This window comes from Mercurialis annua, linkage group LG6 (assembly GCF_937616625.2).
Source record: "Mercurialis annua linkage group LG6, ddMerAnnu1.2, whole genome shotgun sequence".
Classification (NCBI taxonomy): Eukaryota; Viridiplantae; Streptophyta; class Magnoliopsida; order Malpighiales; family Euphorbiaceae; genus Mercurialis; species Mercurialis annua.
In genome coordinates this window covers 35726256-35739873 of record NC_065575.1, presented here as the reverse complement: position 1 = coordinate 35739873, position 13618 = coordinate 35726256, and the positions used below count along the sequence as shown (strand labels likewise).

General features: G+C 33.6%; 1 protein-coding gene across 1 annotated transcript; it reads right to left on the bottom strand.

The window, feature by feature from the left end:
• Positions 1–1540: 1540 nt before the first annotated feature.
• On the bottom strand, positions 1541–3250 carry LOC126685676 (ras-related protein RABA3). The gene is made up of 2 exons (XM_050379595.2): positions 2768–3250; positions 1541–2122 (listed from the first exon to the last, which is right to left on the bottom strand). Exons 1-2 carry the CDS (start codon positions 3010–3012, stop codon positions 1669–1671), a joined length of 699 nt encoding a protein of 232 aa, XP_050235552.1. The 5' UTR covers positions 3013–3250; the 3' UTR covers positions 1541–1668.
• Positions 3251–13618: the final 10368 nt, after the last annotated feature.

Genomic DNA, 13618 nt, shown 5'->3' with positions numbered 1-13618 from the left:
TTCTATCAATTTTATAATTTTTAATGACAACTTGATATTTTAGTAACAAAAAGTCAACGTTTAATTTTATAAATATTTTCATAAATTTCATATTAAATCCTCTTCTATGTATTTTTCATAAATGTTGGACACTTTACCATTCTTGGTTCATAAAAATAATTTGGGCCTTAGCTATTTGAGCTTCTATCTTAGTTTTCGACTCTTTATAGACTCGAAAAGTCTAAATTCATCATGAAAGAGATGCATCCAAAAAAGCTCTAGCAGGATAGGCTGCTCTCCAAGTGACGTGTTTCTAATTTTGAGGCCGATTACTAAACTGGGTAGGAATATGCAGTAATCAGGTTCAGTTTGAAACTGAAAATATTGAAACCAATTAGAATCTTTTTCTATATAAAAAGAAATTGAGTTGAATTAAGAAAATAAATTTCAGTTTGATTTTCCGTTTTATCGAAAAATAAGAATATTTATTTTTTCAAAATTTAAAAAATAAAAGTGAAAAAATAAAATTAAATAAATTTAGAAATCAAATTTAAGTCAAATTATAATGTATTATAAATTTTAATATTTAAACACAAACAAATAATTATATTCATTTTAATTCTTTTTTTAGCTTTTTCAAATTTTAAAATTAAAAAACAAAGCAAATCCATTTAAAAAAAATTATAATACATAAACCGTATCGATCATTTTCAATTAAATTCGATTTAATTTTTCGATTAGATTAGTTTGGTGCATACCCTAGAGCTGGATGAGCTCATTGTGAAACTCGTACTAAATTATATATTTAGAGAGTGTTTGGTTCAGCTTTTCGGTGGAACTTTTAACTTTTACTTTTCAAAAAGCTCCATAAAGGTGTTTGGTGAGATTTTCTTAAGAGTTTTTTGGAACTTTTTGAACCTCCAACATCTGCTGTTTGAAAAGTTTCATTTTAGAGTTTTTTGCAAACAGCTGATAGTTGTTTTAATATTTTTAATTATTTAGAAAAAATTACTCCTAAGAATATATCGTTTTTTTAATATATAAAATTATTTAAATTATTTTTAAATACTCTAATTGTTTATAAATTATATAAAATTATTTTATTTATATTAAAACAACTATAATTTAATAATTTTTTAAAATAAATTATAAATTTATCAAAAAAGTATCTAAATAAATTTAAACTAAATATTGCTCCTTATTATTAATATTTTTATTAAATATTATATAAAATAATATATTTATAGTTTAATAAATAAAAACAAGAATTATGCCCTTTACGGTCATTTTACACATAAACAGCAACAGCTAATCAAATCTCACCAAACACGTATGGTCTATCAGCTACCAGCCAACAGTTAACAGCTACCAGCTGTAAAAAACAGCTGAACCAAACAGGCCTTTAGTAAAAAAATAACTCTTTAAATGATTTTTTTTGTTCGTTTCCATTGGAGGCAATTAATTTATAGGTTCGGATTTAAAATGAAAATGAGTTGTAAATTCTGATAAAAAGAAAAAGAACAGAAACCAAGTTGTTAATGCCTTCCAAAAAATGGCAATAGTAGAAAGAAAATTACACTTTTCAAATACAACATGTTACCAAATTTTTCAACAAGTAAAACATAGAAAAATCAGCAAATAAAACCTAAATATGATAGAAACTTTTTCATAACAAATTTATCTCAGCAATCAACAAGAACAATATGATAACTTTTTAATTTCACTAATTTCCAAATCAGAACCTGTAATAACATCAATCTTTGATCCACTCAACTTGATTGAATCCCCACCGTTGGATTTACGATCACCACGCTCCAAAGACTTCTTACAAATCACACCGTAAATTTCCTCAAGCAGTCTGAAAAATGCCCTGTCAACATTGTCTCCACTAAGCGCTGACGTTTCAGAGAAAAAAAGGCCCTGCTCCTCTGCGAACTCCACAGCATCTTCTGTTGGAACCGCCCTTTGATCAACAAGATCAGCCTTGTTTCCAATCAATGTGATGACGATGGACGTATCAGCATGGGCCCGGAGCTCCTCTACCCAGCGAGCCACGTGATCAAAGGTTGGTCGTTTTGTGATGTCGTATACTAGCATGGCTCCTAATGCTCCTCTGTAGTATGCACTTGTGACTGCTCGATACCTATGGATTGTGCACATTTGATTATTGGCGGTGGTGGAATTAGAAATTTTTTTATTAGCTCGGATTAAATTTTATATGATTATTTAGTTTATTTTAATTCTCTATAGTCTGAGCTCAATTTTCATCTAGTTTTTATTTTACTATAAATTCTACCTCCTGAGAGTCCGAGTTAAAATTCTACTTCGGGCATATGATTCCGTCACCGACTACAAAATTACACTGAGTTTGACTCGAACCAATTATGAAGCATAGCTAAATGATTCTACTTACACTTGTTCAAGTGGGTTGGCCCATATGAAAGATTGAATGGAGATATAGATGGGGTATACTATGAATTAGACAAGTCTACGCGTGAAATATTCAGCATCCGATTTATGTAACTACTTCAATTAAATTATTTGGTCCCACTCGTCTATTGATAGGATCAAAGATATCTTCGGCCAAAAAAATATTGAATAGTTATTGTCGGGCTAACTGAAAATTTGTTGGTTCTAATATTTTTCACAGTCAATAATAAATTATGTGATAAAATTTTCCTAGGGTTTTTGGTACATAATTTTCAGATAATGTTGCATATGTTTATATGATAAGATTAACTTATGAACAAAAATATACAATAAATTAAATTATGTATAGTATGCATACCTTTCTTGACCAGCAGTATCCCAGATCTGGGCTTTAACAAGTTTACCATTAATGGTGACACTTCTGGTCTGAAACTCAACTCCAATAGTAGACTTTGAATCGAAAAAAAACTCATTCTTAGTAAACCTAGACAGCAGCTGTGTCTTACCCACCGCAGAGTCACCGATCACCACCACCTTAAACACATAATCTATTTTCTCCTGCAACTTTTCTTGAGGTTCATCACCGTTCATTTCTTGGTTCATTCTTGAAATACGGTAATGAGTTGAGTTGAGTTTCCGCAAGTTTGTTTTTAAGTGGGAGCAAGTAAATAAGGAAAAGAAAAGAGAGACGAGACAAGACTGGTATTTTGATTTTTACTTACTAAATAGTGAAAAGCTGAGGAAATTGTGATAATTTGGTTATGTCCTTGTCTCTCTTTTATTGCAACGTACGATGTATATTCCTTTTTTTATTAAGTAATTTGAAGACATTATTGAGAAGATTAATGAATGTAGGGATCAACAGGAAGCATGATTATTGGTGCTTTAAAGGATTGATAGCTGGGATTTGTATTGGTGTAATTAAGTGCTTTTGCGGCCCACTTATTGCTTGCTTCCCGGCACATTCCTCTGTTCTACCAATATAATTTAATTGTACCTACTACAAATTTCTTTAAAGGAACTTACATATACCTTGTAGTAGTGGTGGATTTAGGATTTTATTTCAGTCTGAGCTTAATATCTCGTCTAATTACTTTTCGGTAATTCGGGTTTAACCTTTCTCTATCCATGAATCTATTACGAACTTTATCTGTTTTCCTAAAATATTCCAATGCAAGGCCGGGTTGCTCCAACCGGGAGCGGAACTAGGGAGGGTCGAGGAGGGTTGACCGACCCTCTTTTCCAGAAAAAAATTAGAAAAAATAGATTTTTGGGTATTTTTCTAAAAGCGGCAGTTATGACCGTCCCTACATGTGTTAGGGGCGGTTTTTTTTCTGTAGGGGCAGTAAACTGCCCCTACAATTATAAATTTACATATTTGCATTGTATTACAGCCATTTGATTTTTTTAAATAGCCGAACGTAAAAATTTCGACCCTTCTAAATTATAGTTCTGGTTCTGCTACTGGCTCCTACCCTAATTTTAGGATAATTTCGTTGCTGCCTTGTGGCAATTCAGGATTAATTTCTACCTTTACTTAATCTCTAGTCTACTTTTGATCTCTAGGTTGCAGAATTTAACATTTCTCTAACTTTGAGTTCGTTATGAATTATATATATATTTTTTTAACGTAGTCTTATTGTAGTTCCGCCTAGAAAATGTAGTAGAATTTTTTTAATTGAATTAATACTAACATTGACAGAAACAAAGCAACCAAATTATGCTACAAATTTTCATTGTATGATGACGGAGGACCCCTTGTTATTATTCTTACACAAAGCATACCGAAACTTCAAAAGTTGTTTTGATGTTTGCAGTCCTCCAAAAAGGACCTCCTAATATTATGTTACCACCCACATAATTTTGGTACAGTTACATCCCTCAGACTCAGAATGTTAAATTATTACGCCCCGTAAGTTGCATCTGACTAACAGTTGTATAGTAAGTATAATTTCAAAATAATATATGCATTTAAATTTTCTATTGAAAAGGAATAAATATACAACACTCATACTACATATATATTAATCATCAATCGGTAATTTTGATTTGGTCGTTTCATTTAAATTGATGATATTTAGAAAGTAACAACTAACAACTGTGACAATCATGATCAGAGTTGCTTAAAGAAGAAGCAACCTTTTAAATATCTAAGTTTTTAAAATGTTAAAATTAAAAAGAAGACATAATAATAAGCATACAACAAATAGAGCAAGGAGCAAGATAAAAGCGTGAATTGAGTTTTAAGCTAAATAATAACGTGAATAAATAAGTCAGTGTTCTTGTAGCACAGTGGTAATAGCCACAGATATATTAGTAAGAGGTCTCGTGTTAGAGTCTCACTAAGAGGTCTCGTGTTAGAGCCTTACTATCTTCTTCCTAATTATTAAAAAAAAATTAATAAATTAAGATTGTAAAATTTTATTAAACCTTATCTAATAAGGGAGTCAGAATGGCAGGTATTTAACAAAATTGTTCAATTCCACTGATTTTGCTGTTAAATAGTTCAATTCCACTGATTTTGCGGAAGGCACAGACTGGATAATTTTCTGGGTTTATTTTAACAAGAATCTACACTATAGTAAATTATTATCAACAATACAACTTACACTTTTAAAATTAAAATTTACAGTACCACTTCTTTTTTGTAAAATTATATTTTGTTAATTATAAAAATACAAAAATTATTATATAAGGACTGTAGTTAGATGAAAGTCAAGACTCTCCTACAAATAAGATCTTTCTAAAATAAATTAAAATCTTTTCAATTAAGATCTTTTCAAATAAAATCAATTAATATCTTTCCAAAATAAAACCAATTAAAGATCTTTTCAAATAAAATCAATTAATTTTGTTTTAAATCAAATTTAAATAAAATCAAGGGTAATATTTGGTAAACGTTTATCTTGCTATATAATTAAAGCTGATTATATTCAATACTCGAAAAAATACGATTTTGTTAATCCACGGCATACTAACAGGTTACTAACGATAGCTTAAAAACAAATTTTGTTTAAAATGCACAATTCAGGTTTACTAAAAAAATTATTAATGATATACTACATATTACTTAGCTATAGGTTTGTCAATAGTTTACTAACAATTTACTAACGGTACACTAAACATATATTAATTAATTTTTTTTAAAAGTACATTTTATTTAAAATACACAATTTAAATTTACTAACGATTTATTCAAAATAAACTTTATTACAAGTTTACTAACGGTTAAGTCAACATTTACTAACAGTTTACTAAAAATAAAATTATTGGTGCACCATTAGTAAATCACTGGTTAACCAACAAACCATTACAGATACATAAGTGAAAAAAAATTACATTAGAAAATCAAGAGCATCATTGGAGGACAACCAACAGTTTACACAAAGTTAATCATTAATGTACAAAAAAACAAGATTATTGGTGTACCATTAGTACACGATTAGTTAACTAACAAGAAAATCAAGCCATAAAATTACAAAATCAAAAATTGTTGTTGCTTCGCGGATCTGATCCCCGATTCCGATTTGTTCATCATGGCGGAGGAGGTCCTCCATCTGTAATTTTCTGAAAACGGGAAACCAAAGTGGAAAAGAAGCAAAGATGGCCGGTACGAACAAAGCGACGCCGAATCTCAATGTCGGATCTGAATCTAAAGAAGAATATGTTGCTGTCAGTGAAGAACAGAGGGATAGGTTACGGGTCGCCGGATCTGAAGAAGGAGAGGCTTCTATGAGTGGGCTGTGACGATAGTGAGCAATTGCGGAGGGTTTATGGCGGCAGCGGGCTAACTATGGCGGCAACTTGGCAACGGCGGGCTTGAGACAAATAGTGGCTGACGGCTGCAGCAGAAAACGAACTCGATGGTGGCTGCAGTGGCGGAGGGCTTGCCATTTTGATTTCTGTGTCAACCTAAATTGAAATTGAAAAAGAAAGATTTAGATCATATAAACAACATAATCACTAACAACAATTAAAACAATACCAATCGAACCAGAAAACAATTCAAAATAGAGAAAATAAATTTTTATAAATAACATCACAAATAACAACAATTACAAACATGGAATTGCACCAAACAACAATAGAAATAAACAAAAAAAATTAAAACTTACCTTGACAACCATTAGATCATCACCACTAGCTTTCACTTTTTGATTTCGACACTAAAAAGTTTTTAGTTGGAATTTTTTTGTCACAGATCTAGTTTTTGCCATTGTCATTGTTTTCAACACAACTTCAAACTAAATGAGAATGATTTTGGTAATTGGATTAATTGTGAAGGATAATGACGAGATAAATGGAAAAAATCTTTGAGAATAACTCTCAAAGATACATGCAAATCCTTTTCTAAATCAACAGTTGTAATTTTGCATTTCAGAAAGTATTAAAGTGAAAGAAAAAAAAGTTAGAAATCAAGTTAATTAGTTGACCACTGTAATTGTAAAGATATAAACCATTAACCGTATTTTTTAGAATAAAATGGCCCAAGGCCGTATATTGAGTAATTTTCTCTAATTTTCTTATTGAGGAAATTAGAGATGTAAGCCCACTTTAATTTACGGTCCGGTTCCTCAACTGCATAATTATAGTGCAAGTTGTGCGTGTTACACTTTTATTTTTCTCCTTTCAATTTATCGTTATCAGGGGCAGACCTAAGAAGAGTTTATGGTGGACAGTTGACCACCTTATTTTTTGAATCTCTGAAAAAACATGAATATATACGTTAGTAGTATAGTTTTTCGACTTTAAAATTTATAGCACTGACCACCTTAAATTTTTAAGATTGTCCATTTAATAAATTTTATGTACAATCTTGCCCATCTTAACAAAATTTCTGAGTCCGCCACTGATCGTTATTGTTTTTCATTAATACGGTTTTCTCTAGCTGATGATCTTCCCTATAATCTAGATTTTTGATTGCATGATAGCGGAGGAGGTCCTCCATCTGTAATTTTCTGAAAACGGGAAACCAAAGTGGAAAAGAAGCAAAGATGGCCGATACGAACAAAGCGACGCCGAATCTGTATATCGGATTTGAATCTAAAGAAGAATATGTTGCTGTTAGTGAAGAACAGAGGGATAGGTTACGGGTCGCCGGATCTGAAGAAGGAGAGGCTTCTATGAGTGGGTTGTAACGATAGTGAGCAATTGCGGAGGGTTTATGGCGGCGGCGGGCTAACTATGGCGGCAACTTGGCAACGGCGGGCTTGAGACAAATAGTGGCTGACGGCTGTAGCAGAAAACGAACTCGATGGTGGCTGCAATGGCGGAGGGCTTGCCATTTTGATTTCTGTGTCAACCTAAATTGAAATTGAAAAAGAAAGATTTAGATCATATAAACAACATAATCACTAACAACAATTAAAGCAATACCAATCGAACCAGAAAACAATTCAAAATAGAGAAAATAAATTTTTATAAATAACATCACAAATAACAACAACTACAAACATGGAATTGCACCAAACAACAATAGAAATAAACAAAAAAAATTAAAACTTACCTTGACAACCATTAGATCATCACCACTAGCTTTCACTTTTTGATTTCGACACTAAAAAGTTTTTAGTTGGAATTTTTTTGTCACGTATCTAGTTTTTGTCATTGTCATTGTTTTCAACACAACTTCAAACTAAATGAGAATGATTTTGGTAATTGGATTAATTGTGAAGGATAATGACGAGATAAATGGAAAAAATCTTTGAGAATAACTCTCAAAGATACATGCAAATCCTTTTCTAAATCAACAGTTGTAATTTTGCATTTCAGAAAGTATTAAAGTGAAAGAAAAAAAGTTAGAAATCAAGTTAATTAGTTGACCACTGTAATTGTAAAGATATAAACCATTAACCGTATTTTTTAGAATAGAATGGCCCAAGGCCGTATATTGAGTAATTTTCTCTAATTTTCTTATTGAGAAAATTAGAGATGTAAGCCCACTTTAATTTACGGTCCGGCTCCTCAACTGCAGAATTATAGTGCAAGTTGTGCGTGTTACACTTTTATTTTTCTCCTTTCCATTTATCGTTATCAGGGGCAGACCTAAGAAGAGTTTGTGGTGTACAGTTGACCACCTTATTTTTTGAATCTCTGAAAAAACATGAATATATACGTTAGTAGTATATTTTTTTCGACTTTAAAATTTATAGCACTGACCACCTTAAATTTTTAAGATTGTCCATTTAATAAATTTTATATACAATCTTGCCCATCTTAACAAAATTTCTGAGTCCGCCACTGATCGTTATTGTTTTTCATTAATACGGTTTTCTCTAGCTGATGATCTTCCCTATAATCTAGATTTTTGATTGCATGATATTGAAATTTAAACCTCCTAAATTCTCTCCCATAAATTCTTCATCTCTCATGTTTCTCATTCATAAAACAGTCCAGTTTGAATACTCAATTGTTCATCCACGATTTCTCGTCGGTTTCCTTTTTTTCATTTAGAACCCTTACTTATGAATTAAACCTCTCATCACAATGCTCACTATCTGTTTCGAAAAATTCCCCTAAATCAAATGTTGCAATGCCTAAACCAAAAAATATAAGTTTATATATTATACTTTAACGATAATATGTTTTTAATTATTATAAAAAAACATATATAATTTGTCCATAAAAAACACAATTATAGAATTAAATCAACACAATTATATTAAGATTTTAATAAAATTTAATAACACAATAATATTTAATAAAATATATATTGATCTATGACTTATTTGATGTTCTCTTGAGTGTATAGTTTTTCTTTATAACATTTTACTTTTATTCAATCTTATTAGCGCAGCAGAAAATAAATAAGAAAAGAGAAAAGAATTACACAAAAAATTTTACGTGGTTCGATCAATGCGATCTACTCCACGGCAGAGAGAGAATTTATTCTATATGTTTGTTGTGAGTTTATAATAGGGTCATCACCTGTATTTATAGTGAACCCTTAAGACACAATTTTAAGTCCTAATCCATTAAGGAACTAGACTACAAATCCCAAAAGGAAAGCAATACTAAACAAAGGACTAAGTATCCTAATCCAAATAGGAACAATATGAGCCATAACTCAACAATCTCCACCTTGGCGAATACACCCAACAAGATTAATCTTGAAACCTTCTTCAGCAAATCACAAAGGCCACCAAATTGTATCACAGAATAAACTCTCCACCTTGACTAATAATTACTCCAAGTCAAAGTTAACCAAGACCAACTCTCTCTCTGCTATCCATGCCCCTTAAGGGCCTCATGCAATGTGTACATTAACCAAGTTCAAGCTAAGCTTGAACTTTTCAGTAGGCAACGACTTTGTCAACATATCCGCTGGAATAACTGCAGTGGATATCTTCTCTATAAGAAATCTCTTGTTTTCCACGACATCCCGAATGAAGTTCATCCTCACATCAATGTGCTTTGATCTCTCATGATACACCGGTTTCTTCGCCAAGCACAAAGCACTTTGACTATCGCAATAAATCACAGGCTTTTGAACTTCTAAACCCAAGCTATCAATCAGACCTTGCAACCACATACCTTCCTTGACCCCTTCCGTCAATGACATGTATTCCGCCTCAGTTGTAGACAAAGCAACTGTAGATTGTAAAGTTGCTTTCCAACTAATAGCACATCCATATTGGGTGAAGATATAACATGTTAAGGACCTCTTTCGAATAAGATCTCCTCCATAGTCGGAATCTGTGTAGCCCACAATTCCATCAGAACCATCACTAGAACCATAAACCAGACATATGCCACTCGTTCCCTTCAAGTACCGTATAATCCACTTGACCGCCTCCCAATGAGTCTTTCCCGGATTACTCATAAATCTGCTAACCACACTAACAGCATGTGCTAAATCAGGTCTTGTACAGACCATTGCATACATCAAGCTTCCTACCGCACTCGAATACTGAACATCGCTCATGTATTCCTTCTCAGCATCAGTACTAGGTAGTGCATTAGCATCAAATTTAAAATGCGATGCCAAAGGAGTACTTACTGGCTTAGAGTTCTCCATTTGAAAAGATTTCAACACCTTCTCAATATATTTCTGTTGAGAAACCATACAACATGCCTTCTTTCCTATCTCTCCAAACCTCCATGCCCAAAATCTTCTTGGCTGCACCCAAATCCTTCATCTCAAACTCACTACTCAACAAGGCTTTCAAGTCATTAATTTCAGCTTTAGACTTAGCTGCAATTAACATATCATCTACACATAGCAGCAAATAGATTAAGGAATCATCAGACAGCTTCCTAGAGTACACACAGTTGTCAAACTGATTTCGAACATACCCATGAGAAAGCATGAAAGCATCAAACCTCTTGTACCACTATCTAGGAGACTGTTTCAAACCATATAAGGACCTTTTCAACAAACACACATAGTCCTTGTTATCAGAATCAAGAAATCCCTCCGGCTGTGACATATAAATCTGCTCCTCTAAACTCCCATGCAAGAACGCTGTTTTCACATCAAGTTGTTCTAACTCAAGATCCAACGCACTCACCATAGATAGAAGAACCCGAATAGTTTTGTGCTTCACAACAGGTGAGAATACTTCATTGTAGTCAATTCCCTCCTTTTGTGAAAAACCCTTCGCTACAAGTCTCGCCTTGAATCTTGCTGATTCAACTCCAGGAATACCCTCTTTCTTCTTGAAGACCCATTTGCATCCTACCGGTTTCACTCCTTTTGGTCGAGGTACCAACTCCCATGTACTGTTCTTCTCAAGAGACTACATCTCCTCATTCATGGCAATTAACCATTCAGATGCTTCTCTACTCTGCACTGCCTCTTTATACGACTGCGGCTCATCAGAATCAATGATCTCACTTATTGCCAAAGCATAAGCCATAGGATTAGTATCAACCGTATCAACACAATCCACATATCTCATTGGTGTTCTGATTTTCCTTCTTCCTCTCCTTGTTGCTATACTCTCTTCTACCACTTCTTCATTAATTAGGCTCGTTTATAGGATCAGTAGTAATCCTATTTGGAGCTACAAACTCCACCTTCTGGCTAGCACCCATATCAGTTTTTCCTGCAAGATCACCAAGTTCCTCTTTCTGGCCAAACATAGTAGATTCATCAAAGGTTACGTCTCTACTAATAATCAGTTTTGAAGTTCTATCCATCTCTGTGCACCACAGTCTGTACCCTTTAACTCTAGTCGCATACCCTAGAAATATGCATTTCATTGCCCTCGACTCAAGTTTACCATCATTAACATGAGCATAGGCAACACAACCGAAAACACGCAAGCCAGAATAATAAGAGGGTTTACCATACCATACCTCTTGAGGCGTCTTTAAATCAATTGCAGTAGATGGCGATCTATTCACCAGATAACAAGCAGTGTTAACTGCTTCAGCCCAGAAATGCTTTGGAAGACCCGCGTTTAATCGCATGCACCGATCACGCTGTAGTAGTGTTTGTGTAATACCCCGTAAGTTCAGGTGCCGTTTAGTACAACGTGTCCGGTAGAGAAGGACCGGAGTTACAGAACTAAGTATATTGGATATTAAAGAAAAGGATAATATGGAGTAGGACGTAATTGTTTATGGATTGGAATAAGAAAATAAGGAAAAATATCAAGAAAAGTCACAAACTAGAGTTCAGGGACTGAAGTGGTAATTTAACCAGTTAAGTCCGAAAATAGAATTATTTCGCCAAGGTCCGCGAAATGTTTTATAGTATTGGTGGTAAAAGTTTCAGGTCAATCGGAGACCTTTTAAAATTTGGACGCGGATTCATTTTGGGCTAAATTGTCAATTTTGAAGAATTCAAGGATCAAAGTACAAATTAGCCAATTTAGCCTCGAGAATAGTAATTGGAAGATTATCGACGAGAATAATTATATTTGGAGTAGTATTGTTTATTTGGATATAAATAATACGTAGATAATCGAGTTAAAAGGATAATTTAACCGTTTGGTTAAATTAGAAAGTTTAAAAGAGAAATGGTTTAAGTTAAAGAAATGAGGGACTAAAACGGCTAATTAACCAAACAATATAAGATAACATTAAAGGAATCAGATGATTCCAGAAAAGGGAAAGGAGCAGAAGGAGATAGCATCAGTGAAGGAAAAATCGACGATCAACTTCGGTTCGATGTCGTTTCTTCGTTCCTCGACGGAATTGCACGTTCTTTATATCGATTTGTTCGGAATTCAATCCTCTATCATACTCAAGCTTCAAATCAAGGTAATTTTGTTGTTTTGGTTACTGAAATCGGAGGTTACGGGCTGTTTCGACGAAAAATGCTATGTTTGAATCGAAACGCTAAAAACACGTCGTTTTCCACCATTTTCGTATAGATTCTTGATAAGTTTTGAGCCTAGATGATTTAGGTATGCATTGGTATGAATTTTGGGGTATTTGGAGCTTCGGAAATGGTCCAGAAGCATCAAAAAACGCTGCCCCCAAAGTGCGCACGACGTGCTGCACTTCAGCACGTCGTGCTGGTGCGCGACGTGCACCAGAAGGGTGCACGACGTGCACCACAAGGGTGCACGACGTGCACCAGTGAAGGGCACGTCGTGCCCTTCATGAAAAATGAAGGGCACGAGGTGCCAAGCTAGCACGACGTGCCCTACTTCGATCGTGACCTCCGGGGGACTTCCGGGAGCGAAAATTGGCCTCTGATGGCATGATATGGGCGTAGAACTCTGACAAATGTCTTAAAATGAATATTAATAAGACATTATAGCAATGAACATTAACATGATGAGTAATAGAGATATGAATAGAGATCTATAGAGAAAGATACGTTTAGAACACGACGATTATATTTCGTGCTTTTGTCGTGTTAGGTACCTAGTGCAGTTTTTAAGAACAAGATTCTCTAAGTATATATTTTAACGATAGAATCCTGTGATAGATGTGACGGACTATCGATCTACGAGTATGACGAACCAAGAAGCTCGACGAGGATTGACGGACCAGTCTCCTGGAGCTTACGTTTGGATATAAGGAATAGCGATCGTAGTGAGTTAAACTTTACTTTGAGTATTATTACGCAATAGATAGTTTTTATATTATAAATATAATATTAAACTACATCGCATGCTATAGTATTTTATCGATAGAAATGAATTTGTGCATCGTATTATCGAATATATATAGATTGTGAAAACTAGTATATGATCCGGGGGAAACAAGCTACCTATTGGGTGTCAATAGGCTGTGTGATCACCAGCGTCCG